Source organism: Micropterus dolomieu, linkage group LG17 (assembly GCF_021292245.1).
Source record: "Micropterus dolomieu isolate WLL.071019.BEF.003 ecotype Adirondacks linkage group LG17, ASM2129224v1, whole genome shotgun sequence".
NCBI lineage: Eukaryota > Metazoa > Chordata > Actinopteri > Centrarchiformes > Centrarchidae > Micropterus > Micropterus dolomieu.
The window spans coordinates 895,364-908,820 of NC_060166.1; the positions used below are offsets into that span (position 1 = coordinate 895,364).

The window sequence follows — 13,457 nt, forward strand, 5'->3', positions numbered from 1 at the left end:
GTTGCGTTATGCCGATTGTTTAGATGTCTGTTGATAAGCAGGCTGTCATTTCACAGCTACAGCCATGTGTTTTGTAGATACAAGCAGAACAGCAGAAGGATAAATGCCCAAGAAGTTGTAGCATTGACATGAGTGAGGGAGAATGGGATGGGGGAGAGACAACGGTAGGCATGAGTGCGTAAGTCTGTGTGCGTGTGCAAGAGAGAGAGAGAAAAAGAGAGAGAGTGCTCTGTTTCTTTATTCTCATATTATCATATCAAACTGTTCTTTTCCTGTGATACTGGTTGATGATAAGATTACTAAATGTAACTTAGGGTTAGGTCAGGAGTAAGATCTACCTTAAATTGAACACACTGGTTTGCCAGGCCTCTTTCTTTTTCTCTCTCCCTGTATGTGTTGACTTTCTCCATCAGGAGTTTTATAAACTTGTCTTTTGGATCCTCTACCCGCAATTCTGTTTTCAGCAGCAAAATAAATAAATCAAAACATTGTAAAGATTTTTTAGTGCTTTTAGGTTAGGGGTAGTACAAGGCTGTTCCATTGTTCTGGTAGCAGTGTATATTATAAAACTTTTGTTTTAGTACAGAGGTCCATTTTGTAAAGCTTTGCTCATGCTGGATAGTTGATTAAGGTATGTTGCACTGTGAAAGAAGGCACAGAGCCACAGCTCCGTCTGCTCCTCTTTGACCACAACAGCTGAAACATAGATTAACTTTCGTATAAATATGATAGTGGAGATAATGATTCATCATCGATTAATGTAAATGCTCTATATTTGTATAACGCCTTTCTAGTCTTTTTGACCACTCAAAGCACTTTTTTAAAAACACTACATCTGCATGCACCATTCATTCACTGAGCCTAAGTGCTCAAACAGAAACTAACATTCACACACTGGTGCCACCAGGGGCAATTCGGGGTTCAGTATCTTGCCCAAGGAAACTTCAACATGCAGCCTGGAGGAGCCGGGGATTGAACCGGTTCCGATTAATGGGCAACCCGCTCTCCCTCCTGAGCCACAGCCACCCAATCTGCTGATTATTTTCTTGGTTAATTATTTTGTCTATAAAATGCCAGAAACTTGTAAAAATATCCATGACAGTTTTTGAGAACACAGGAGGGCATATTCAAATTGCCCGTTCAAATCCCAAAGAACAATGTTCATATTGTTTGTATGTTTGTATAGTAGGAGTAACAGCTGCAACACCAAATAGTACACTGAAATGAGGTCCTCATAAGCAAGTCCCTCTCTGTCTGGATCAGCACAGTGAGGCTGACTAAAAGGTCTGCTCCACATCTTGCCTGACAAATGAGTGAGTGATCAAACTTTGTAAGTCTCTTACCATGGCAGTAGGTCCTTTCTGTACCATGGCCAAGAAGAGGACTGCTTAAATGTTATCCCTGCTCAGTGTATAGGTTACAGACTGGAGTTTGAACACAGGAGGCAGCCAATCGCCTCCAGTTGAATTTCCTTGAGGCCAATGGTTCACAATCCGGGGGTGTTTTTCTGTGGAAAGGCTAGCCCCGCAGCTGAACCTTACATAATCCTGCCTGAATCTAATAATGGCTTCCCTGAAATGTAAGCCTGCTGTGTTCCTCTCCATGTTTATGTATGTGTCACAGAAGTGGTTGCATTTTACTGTTTGCTTGCAGTCAGTTTCAGTGTCCCAGCAGCATGTTGTTTGAATTATGCAGAGCCTGGAATAGCAACAGAACAGAAAAACATGCCAATCCAACACATTCCTAACAACATAACACACTCTGGCTCTCGTGAGACTAGCAGGCCTTTGTGATAAATCCAGACAAAACAAGGCTACAGCAGTCCTTGATGATTCTACACAAGCACAGCCGGTCTAAAAAAATGGAAAAGGTGTGTTATTTTGTTGTACATGATCTCTTCCAAGAACTTGAAGCAGTCAAAGCTGCTTTGGTGTAGTTTGAAGCCAGTGAATAATGAGGGCTGTGTCTCTGTGATATCCTGACACACAGCACAAGGAAAGAGACACATTTAGCAAGAAACTTGGTTCAGGGTCAGAAGCTATGGCTTGTGAAGATGGAGTGATGTCCAACAGGCAATAGTTATTACAGTACAGATGGTCTGCTAGGTCTAATTATCTACGAAGTTTGGAAACACCAGTCATTTAACCAACAATCTCTGGGGAGCAGAAATATTAATGCTGTCATATCAGGATAGAGAGGCATATGGCTTGAGGTTCATGTGGTGTGAAATAGGTTATGGATCCATGAACATCTCAATTTAAAAAGCAGGTATGAGTCATATATTGGACTATTGCTGTGTGGTATTAAGGAGCCTGGTGTGTGCACACTGTCACAACTGCCTAGGTCCAAATGCACTGAAACAGAAGAAGAAGAACTTTGCTGTCAAGCACATTTGTGCAATTCTAGTAAATGTCATGGACAAAATACAGCTAGCTTTAAACTGAACTGAGAGAAAGGTTTAATGCAAAGGAAAATAACTACAGTCATCTATCAGAGAACACCTCAACCAGCAGTCTCCCAGTGGTTGGCCAGTCATTATACTGCAGCCACTGTGATGTGCAGGACAAATTTCCCATTGGGCAATAAAGTCAAACTTTATTTTAATAACCCATGTAATAATATACAATAAAATGAATATGAATCTTTAAGATCATGCCATGCAATCAAACTGTGTTCAAACTGACTTCAAACTGTATCTAATGTTCTAGTAGGGAACCAAAAGTTTCCAAAGATACCAACTACATCAGGTTGGAATTTTGGAAAATTCATATATGTTTGTGTGTATGTGTAAGACTGAAAGTTCCTTCATGACCTGGTAACAGTAGTTGGCAAAACAATCTCACCACAAGATCCATTATGAGCTGTTCTGGAGCGGGTTTTCTGAGCCAATGTGAAGCCAAAATAATAACAATGTATCAAATGACAATGTGCAAGCAATGTGACAATGCAAAAGGGGTCAATCGTTGTGGTATACCTACACCATATCTGGTGCTCTCCTCGACTTTACAGAGCTTTATAGCTAGTTTCATCTCATTGTTCAGCTGTCCAGCCCACAACTTTACTGTACCTGTTTACTCTCACTGGTCTCAGTGTAATTTTTGACTCCTGCAGGCAGCTGTTTTCAACAAACTCCTCCGTACACTTCCTATTCAGGAAATACTGGGTTGCACTGCAGCAGAAATTGAGCCTGGCTCGACTTGTTTTCTGGACAACCCTGCACTGTTTTGCTGGAGTGTTGGCACCCATACTGCACCACAGAACCGAACACAGACACGCTGGGTATAAGTCGGTCTAAACGTGGCTTAAGCAACTGTTTGTGAACATATTAACTTAAACGTCAATGTTCAGAACTTTTCTCCACTGCCCCCAAGGAGCCAAAAATATCTAGTATTGCAAAATTTGAACATCAACAATTTCATAACAACTAGGCAAACTGCATCTGCTGAAGATGATCGTGTGATATGATCCAGAAAGACCTGCTGAGACCGACTTCTTCTTTGTAGTGGTCAGACTCCAAACTACTTCTGCAGGCCCATTAGCAAGGGAAAAGAGGGCTGTAGAGGCTCCAACTCCCCACCCCCACTCCTCCTGCGGGTCAGACAGAAAAAGAAGAAGAGGAAGAAGAAGAAGAAGAGGACGAAGAGGAAGAAGAAGACGACGAAGAAGAGGAAGAAGAAGTGCTTGTGGATGCATTGTAAACACATAAGGTTTTCTACCTAAATATCTTGACATGGGTGCCTGCTTTCACCTCATGTAAAAGTTGTGCTGGCTAGGATGCATTGCTAGGATCATTTTTATGTTGCAATATAATAATATAGTCAAACAGTCAACTCACAATGTCTGTCTTCAGCCTTCTCCCAGGCCTCTACAACATTATTCTTCACCTGTCCACCAGAAGCGCCCAGACGTTTCATTACAGATCGTGCCACTCCCATCTGCGCTGCAATCACCTCATTCCCCTCACCCGGCCTTCCCCGCCCAGCTCGTCTCCTACAGCTCATTCCCTCATCAGCAACTTCTTTACCCCACGCTGTGTGGTCATGAGTGGGTTTGGTCGCTCCCGCTTTCTCTCTCTCGTAGAGGAAGAGCTGATTGCAGTAACTCTGGGCACCTGGGCTAATTGCCCTGTAGAGTATTTGGGACTGTCTTCTCATTCTTCAAAGAGGCTGCTGTTGAGGCCAGGTTAGACCTCCCTGCGGGCCGGCTCCCTGGTTTCCCATTTAGTTTGGTTTTCTTTGGTTGGACTATTGTGTTGTGGTATTTATCTTGTTTTGCATACTACAACACCTTCACACATACATTCATGCAACCATCATCCTGCACAGACACTACTGAAACCATAGACTACATACCTCATATTTTAACATTAGTTTGAAATACTTCTTAAATTTGGTTTAAATAAACATTTTGTTACACTTTTACCATGGTGTGTCTCCCTTTTGTTGTTGCCTTTTGAGCCAGGTCATAACAACATGTACTGCGACAGTGATCTGGACAGATCTGAGCCGCCTCAGGAAGCACTGTCTGATCTGTCCCTCCCAAGGGGGTAAGCCAGAGATCAAATAGTGAAGCAGACCAAAACCTGTGTGGAGGGTTCCCAAAAAATGACCTCAAAACCCTGTTGTACATGAGAGATGTAACGTATTGGTTATAACTATTTGGCCATCAGTGACGCTGCGTTGGTGTATGGCAGGTGAGCCTCGTACGTGGGCTGATAATCAGTGACGATCCGAGTCACACAAACACACTGAGCCAGAATCTACTTTTTTCCCTCTGTTAGTATCTTCCATCTAGTTTCCTCCTCGACCTCTGACTCACAAATATAGTTCTACCAGACCTGCATATTATAATTAATTGTGGGCATAATGGCCTGAACACCACATCAAAATCGCCAATGGAACACTATTGTACAAGCATTTGTGAGGCCAATTAGAAGCAGCTCAACAGGACTATTGAATGCTCTGAGTAAGGAAGCAGCTGAAAGAAAACTGCCAGTCATGTCTTTGTATACGTGTAATGGCTATCACTGTGCGAGCTACACACTGACTGACTGCCTGCCACATTACACGAACCCTGCTGTTTACCACTTTGTACCATTTCAACTGATTCCTATTTACTGTTGAAAAGCTGAAGTGACCTTGCATTATTTAAATCGTTTACTGACACAATGAGTCATACTTAGCACTGTTGAAAAATGACATCTCTAGAGTATACTGATCATTTTGGCATCATCACCAACATACATGGAGGATTTTAGGGAATTGTATCCCAAAGCCAAATGAAACCAATTTGCATCAACGTATCTATCTGAAATTAAAACTATTGTCACACTATTAGAACTGAATGTTTTAATAGTGTGACACTAAAACTGATCAACTTGACTAATCTCTGACTTGAATATATTTTGTGTTTTGGAAATGTAGTGTTATTAAAACTTGAGTTTAAATAACACGGAAAAGTGTAACACTTGTTTGTGACTGCAGAATGCCTAGTAGATTGGACTGCTCAATGATGGCCAGAGTTGTTAAAAATAAATAAATAAAAAACACATACTTGGTTACACAGTCACACACACCTCATGCGGCAGATGAAGGAGCGTCGGGAACCCATGCACATCCTCATGGAAGACTGCTGTCCCTCCTTCTTCACTGTTCCAGTCTTCAGGTCCAGAATCCGTCCTGTTAACGCACAAACAGCAGATCAAATTAAAATAGGGCAACACGAGTGCACAGAAAACATCAGTAAAGAACTGAACAAGAAAAGAACAGAACAGAAGAAATAAACAAACCGGAAGGAGGGAAGGAGGAGTAAATGGTGCTTGTGTTTTTCTGGGCTGTGAGAGTTAAAAGTCTTTGATCAAAGCTCAGCAGTTGTGGTTTTGAATATTAAATCAGGAACAAGGGAAGGAAATGATGAGACTAAACTAAAGCTGTGTTGTGTTACACCTTTGCTTTTCTTTTCTTCCTGTTCCCTGTTTGTTCTATGTCCAAGCTGGCCAACTGTCTGCATTTTCAGATTGTCTGATCTTCACTATGTGAGACTCCGTGCCCACTAGGATGAGGGTATTAGAGATCAACTTATTTAAGTGTGACAGACAGATGATGTCATTTGCAACAGTGGCAGCTAATAACGACACTACATAATGAACAGCTAAGTGTTAGTTTGGGTACTTTTTATAATTTTAACTGGAAGTGAATTTAGGACTAGTAAAACAAAATAACGTGGCTAAATCATTTCTTTTAGATTAAAAATAACTTGTGTGTTAGCCTTTTGCTGTGACTGTTGTCTGGTTGATATTTATGCTTTTGGTTAACAAAGAATGAAATCACCCTGTGGCCGTACCACAAGGAAAGCCACTGTAAAGTATTAATTGTCACACATGCCCATGCTTAAATATTTCTGTGTCATCAACTTAATGTGTGCACCACACACAAGACACACAAGAATCGTTTGGAGTCCCAAGACGAAGTTCAATTCTCATACCAATCCGAAAAAATTCAAGGTGAAGTCTTGCTTCACATAGCAGTATTATTCTATAGCATTTGTCGAACTGCGTGATATCCATCATATCAGATGTGGTGTTTTAATGGCCTTGTGGGCCTGATTTATCAGACTGCTGACAGACTCACAAAATGATTGCGCCTTTTTTGCGGCCGCTATACCAGCAAAAATATGAGCAAAAGCATCTCAAAAGCATCCTGCACCCCCAACTGCACTGCCAAGCAAATATCTGCATATATGTAAATTAAGTAGTATGCATACATTTGGCACAAAATGTCGGAGACAGTGGCACTGCATCAGTCCAGCAGACAGCAGACACTTAGAGGGGTTGACAGTGAAACTTATGATGAATATTCCTTGATCATTTTGTAACTGGCACTTCAGTCAAACTCTCTCATTTCACCAAGCGACAAGGACCCCTGAGAGCCCTTGTGTTCCTTGATCACATGATTCAAGTGGTTTGGTGTAGGAGACGGGCTTATATTAAGGTTAAGTTTGTACAGGATAAAGGCGAAAGGCAGATCAGACCCAACAGCTTTGCTTTGTTACTATGACCTGCATAATCAGCCTCCATCTTCATTAGAACAAGACTGATCCTTTCCAGATGCAAAAGGAATTCTCTGTATCTGAATCGCTGACCGGAACTTCACATGCAAACACGCAACTATGATGACGTGTCAGATCAAAGACAGAAGGCTGCTGACCATGGTAAGCACTCAACAGACCATTTGCCAAAAGAACACAATAAACAAACTAAACAAGCACATACTATTCTCTCTTTGAAGCTATTTTAAACCTGTATGACAATGTACACTGTCCTCACATCAGCCCTGTTACTTAAAGATAAACTCAACCAGGTAAACAAATTTTACACATCTGCATTGGTACTAGTCATGGTTTGTACTAATTATTCTGTAAAAACAGTGCTCACTGCCTTGCAACTCACACTTTTGTCAGAGAAATAGTTCCAGCATGTAAAGCCATTCAAGTCTCTGTAGCCATTCACAAATTACAATGTCATTTATTTTAATAATTAACTTCTTTCTGTCTATGAACAGTTTAAACAAACATTTTTAGTTTGGACAGCAACTTTTCCCCCCGTGTTTAAAGTAAAAAAGTTGTAATTATTTTTAATGTTTACTACAGTTATTCAGCTGTTCTCTGCTGCTAGCCTAAGAAAAGTCTTACCTCGTTTTACGTTGGATATTTAACAAACATCTGTTGAGTATTCAACCTAAATCTATTTTCCAACCTGAAACGTTCTTCTACAGTTGCTGGTGTTCCAGGGAATAAATTTGCATTTCAGAATAAACAAAGGTGGAGGAGAGTGAAGTTAACTCATAACTGGATAATACTCAACAGGAAGACTCAGACCATGCAAGCTAAAACAAGGAGCCACGCAACACTAAGCTACTCCAGCTGTTTGGACATTGAGGAATCCAGATTTTATTTCAAGACCAGTCAAGAGCATACATTTGGGAATATCAATAAATTGCTTTTGTATTGTCTGATTTATTTGTTTAAATCCTAACTTTGATCGGATGTAAAAGGTACTGCTTCAAATGCAACCAATAATCATAATTAAAAATGTGTTACCGTTAATGACTGTTATCCCTGTGATGCTTACGTTGATTTCAGCTCTTAGTGTTTATATGTGGGTGTTTTAATGGGAATGTGGATCTTTCAGATCAATTTGAGAAGTACCTTTGATCTCCTTCCACATTTTATTGTGTGTCATGTAATGTGGAGCACTGGTCTTGGTCTCGACTTGGTCTCAGCCCCTAAAAGTCTTGGTCTTGTCTCGGTCTCAGTAAACTCTGGTCTTGGTCTTGACTACAACACTAGTGTCAGGTAAAATTAATATATAAATATTATTGTCTTGCCCACGGACATTCAGCTAACTTTCTAGTTCAACAAGACATGCTGTTGTTGTAATGTTAGCTGGAGCAGCAGGAGAGTTGTATCACTGTCTCGAACTGCTGTTCTGCTCTGGGACCATCTCGTCCTCTCAGGTTTACTTTGCAGCAGCAAGTAGCAATAGTTTGCTGCTAACCCACAACCTCGCTAACGTTAGTTAAGTTACATTACTTGCTGTGTGCTTGTTCACTCTATATTACGGTATTTGTCCTGGTGTTGGATCCAGAATAGCTTACTCCACCTTTATGAAGCAGGGAAAAATCATGAGTTCAAAATATTTCATTGAATTTACAAAAAGTGTTCTATATCGGGAGATTTTAGTCATGTCGCACAGCCCTACCAAAATTTTGTGTCGATTTTCCCCCGTGATATTGAAATTGGAAAGGCCATAATAATGGTTTTGTATTAATGTTAGAAATTTCAGTAACGTGACGTGGCTATTTTGAGTCATAAAAAAATTAATATAAGCAAATGCCGAGTACAAGAAAAGCCAATGCCTAGATCACCCCACTATTAATGTTGCCCAAATAAATTCTAAAACAGTAAATGGATCACTTATTATTCCCACAGTGAACTACAGACAGCAACAACTGTGTGCTGGATTATTGGCCGATTATTGTTATTCTGTCCTTCCACTTCTTCTTCTGGAAAAACATGCAGTCCTGCAACAGGCACACAACAAAGTTCAAACAGTGAGCAGCTGAAGAAGGAGAAATCATCTCCAAAACATACTGCTTTAGTTCCACTGAATGAAACTTAACTCTGAGAAATGCTCAGACTTCAAAGGCTGTGTATGTGTGCACGTTCGTGTGTGTATTTTCATCTGTCACAGCTCCACATGGAGATTACTGTATTATGTGGATTACATGGCACTGCTGGGTATTCAGTGTGGTGCACAGGGCCACTGGAGTCAAATGGAAAAACTGACAAACAAATCCAAACTCAGAGGCTCTATGGAGAGGAAGAGATTTAACAAGACAATGTTGCCTTCTAGTGGGCACCATGAATATCTCTGACATTTATTATTCTCACAACATTTTTATTTCATTCAATTAAACTCTTGGCTTCTCCTGTGAGACATTTCACAAACCAATTATTAATAAAAACTGGAAAACAGAAAACTGTTTTGAGCTGAGTGACAGTACTTTCTCTACCTGTCATGGAGTTTTCTGAAGTGCTGAGCTGCTCCCTTAGCTTGTCCACATCGTCAGGGTGGACCTGTTCATACAGAGTGCTGCCAAACCACTCTGACTGGGGATGGTTCAGCACCGGCGTCACCGAGTCCGACACATAGATCACCCGACCCGTCTCTGCAGCAACCACAAACAGGAAGCCGTCCGCCGCCTCCAGGATCAGATGCTTCAGTTCCTACAGTGAGCAAAAAGCTACATGAACACACAGACGCAACCCCACACACTCCTGGTCTTGTGATCTGTTTAGCCTTGTTTGTTTTATTTTGGTAACCCTCTGTACCTGGTGTCCTTGTCTAGCTTTGTTTGATTACCTGATGTATCTCACCTGTGTTGCTCCCGCCCCGCTCGTTAGTCCCTGTGTGTGTGTGTGTGTGTGTGTGTGTGTGTGTGTGTGTGTGTGTATATATATGCCTGCTCTTGTCTTCAGTCTTTGTCATGTCCTTGTGTGTGCGTCTAATGTTGAGTGTTCCTGCCTGTTCCTTCGTTTTCCCTGTTCTGGATTATTCCCTGTGTTTTTGGATCGCCTTGTGTTCTGGATTACCTTTGTTTGGACTTTGCCTCGAGCTCCTTGTAAGCCTGTTTCAGGTTGAGTTAATAAATCACCTTTTGAAACAAATCCTCGCCTCGCCTTTGTCTGCATTTGGGTCCTCACCTCAGTCTGCACTCAGCACCCCCACCCGTGACAGACGAAACGGTTATACAATAACACAATAATACAGTAATAAAATCAAACACAGGCTCCAGTATAGAGAACACATATATATACACTATAAACAAAACAGACAGACTGAGTCAATATTGAGAGCAATGCAATGAGCAGAGTGCAAAGGATGCAGGAGAAAATTATTATTATTTTTATTTTATGTACATGTTGGAGGTGGATATACAGGTACGCATACACATACAAGCATACATGTACACAGTATGATGAATGCAAAGGATGCTGGAATAAATAAGTATTATGTGCAGGTGTTATGTACATGAGGTAGGTGGATTTGGTATACAGTATTTACAATATGACAATATGAACAGCTCTGAAATAGAGAATGGTGAATAAATAATAAGTGTTAGCCAGTAAACAGGTGGCTGATTACAGAGTTACTGGGTTATTGCACAAGAATTGTTCCAGACACACTGAGTCAGAGTCAGCTGTTCATCAAAGTGATGGCTTGTGGGAAGAAACTGTTCCTGAGTCTGTTGGTTTTCTAGGTTTTAGACATCCATCAATTACAATAAACTAGGAGATACTGGAGGCGGTAAAACAAAGATAGAAACGATTTATAACCTAATACACTGACATACGACTGCTCGCGAGCACACACACACACCGCTTTCACAATATTTTCCGGGAGTATCGCACCAACATGCCAGCTCGCTGCGCTGTATGAAAGTTACTAGGCTGGATAGGGTCAGACTTGATCCGCCTCTGAGCCAGCCGAAGTAAAAGAATTGAGGGACTTTTTTTTTTTAAGGTCCCTAAATAATACCACTGCCATTAAAACAAAACTGAACAGTTTTATTGGCTCCTACAGTAAGCTGTGTTATGGGGAGGAGAAAAAAAACATGGGCACCAGTCGGGCCCGGGCTGAGAATTCTGATAAGCTAGCGGTCACTGGCCAGGCTAGGGCCTGAGCATCTCAGGCCAGGGCTGGGCTAGGGGCTTGATTGAGGGCTCTGACTGATCCAAAGTAAAGTGCACCAGATGTGAGTGCTACATATACTTGTAAATGACAAAAAATCTGTCATCACAGGACATTTTCTGAGCTGTGCATAAGTCAGGGGTCGGCAACCTATGGCACGGGTGCCAGCGTGGGCACATAGAGACATTTTAAGTGGCATGTGAGAAAGCAAACTCAATCCTACAATACTGACATATGCGGCTACGTTGTTTAATATTAGGCTACCAAAAACAGATCATCAACCACCATGATGAATTAATTTTGACATTATTATTATGGTTGTCAAAATTATAGAAATATAGAGAAAATAACGCCTTATACTTTAACAGTATGTCACAGTATTTGTGTGACAAGTGCAGCAGAGATGGTAAATATGGTGAAAAAAATGTGAATTTAGAAGAAAAAATGTTGGCACTAGAGGCATCTGCTACTATTTTAGCCTTCTGACTGACTGTACACACGACATTTAGTTAACTGTTGGCTATACTGTGACTTAAGTGTTCCAGCTCAGGTTTGACCTGGTCTTGCTCAGCAGAGGTTGTTCAAACTTGCAGTTGTCATCCTAAAGTTTCTAGAAGGTCTTTAGTACCACAAAACGCTATTAGCATTGTTATTGCATATGAATACTGAAAAAAAGAATTATGAATGTTTGGGAAATAAAGATGTTTAGCTAAATAAGTTGGTTTGTTATCACTCAGGCAGCCTCGTCAGACCAAGGAGGAGGCCTTCAGCAGTGGGAACAGAGTCCTGTACAACCAGGCCAGGTCTGACTAAAGAGGTCAAAGCAGCAAAGAGGAGCTACACCGAAAAGCTAAACAACAGCTTTGCAGCCAATGATCCTGCGTCAGTGTGGAGAGGCATGCGGACACTCACAAACTACAAGAGACCACCAACACTGCTGGTACTCAACAACTGGCTGAATTATTGTAGGTTTGGAAAGCCCATAGTCACACCTCTCCCCCGCTCCAACACCATCTTCAGCAGTCACCTTCCCCCACTGCCACCCCCCCCTCTCTGACCCTTCACCTGCACTCAAGATCTGAGAAGAGGACATAAGCCATCTCTTCTAGAGGCAGAAGATCAGGAAGGCTCCCTCCTGCTTCAAACGCTCCACAATCATCCTGGGCCCCCAAAAAACCTCCATCTCTGGATTAAATAACTACAGGCCCGTCGCCCTGACATCTGTAGTCATGAAGTCCTTTGAAAGACTGGTGTTGGTCGACCTGAAGGACATTACAGGCCCCTTGCTGGACCCCCTGCAGTTTGCCTACAGGGCTAACAGGTCAGTGGATGATGCTGTCAACTTGGGTCTGCATTACATCCTGCAACACCTCGACTCTCCAGGGACATATGCAAGGATCCTGTTTGTGGACTTCAGCTCGGCGTTCAACACCATCATCCCGGACATCCCCAGCTCCAAACTCACCCAGCTCACTGTGCCAGCCTCCACCTGTCAGTGGATCACAGACTTCTTGACTGACAGGAGTCAGCAGGTGAGGCTGGGGAACATCACATCCAGCACCCGGACTATTAGCACTGGCGCCCCCCAGGGGTGTGTGCTCTCCCCACTGCTCTTCTCCCTCTACACCAACGACTGCACCACTGAGACCCATCTGTCAAACTCCTGAAGTTCACTGACGACAACGGTCATCGGCCTCATCCGGGACGGTGATGAGTCGGCCTACAGACGGGAGGTTGATCAGCTGGCTCTCTGGTGCGGTCAGAACAACGTGGATCTTAACAGTCGCAAAACTGTGGAGATGATCGTGGACTTCAGGAGGAGCCCCCCCACTCTGCCCCCCATCACCATACTCAACAGCCCTGTGTCTGCTGGATCCTTCAGGTTTCTGGGATCCACTATTTACATTTATATTTATTCATTTAGCTGACACTTTTATCCAAAGAGACTTACAATTGCTGTACATGTCAGAGGTCGCACGCCTCTGGAGCAACGAGGGGTTAAGTGTCTTGCTCAGGGACACACTGGTGGATGGGTCACAGTGGGGGATTTAACCTCTCACACCAAAGGCCTATGTCTTATCCATTTCCCAGGACCTGAAGTGGGAGCCCAACACTGACACCATCATCAAGAAGGCCCAGCAGAGGATGTACTTCCTGCGCCAGCTCAGGAAGCTCAACCTGCCTAAGGACCTGCTGATCCACTTCT

The 13,457-nt window shown here is 42.3% G+C and overlaps 1 protein-coding gene and 1 long non-coding RNA gene across 2 annotated transcripts in view; one reads left to right on the forward strand and one right to left on the reverse strand.

Annotated features, from left to right (window-relative positions):
• Positions 1-13,457, reverse strand: part of arnt2 (aryl-hydrocarbon receptor nuclear translocator 2) — a 72,794-nt gene that overhangs the window by 25,385 nt on the left and 33,952 nt on the right. The window contains exons 5-6 of the mRNA XM_046073131.1: positions 9,573-9,786; positions 5,576-5,678 (exon numbers count right to left, since the gene is read on the reverse strand). Coding sequence (XP_045929087.1) covers positions 5,576-5,678; positions 9,573-9,786 — 317 coding nt within the window. The remainder of the gene's footprint in view (positions 1-5,575; positions 5,679-9,572; positions 9,787-13,457) is intronic.
• The window catches only part of LOC123985537, a 21,697-nt gene that overhangs the window by 6,703 nt on the left and 1,537 nt on the right, over positions 1-13,457 (forward strand). The gene's annotated exons all lie outside the window — the stretch shown is intronic.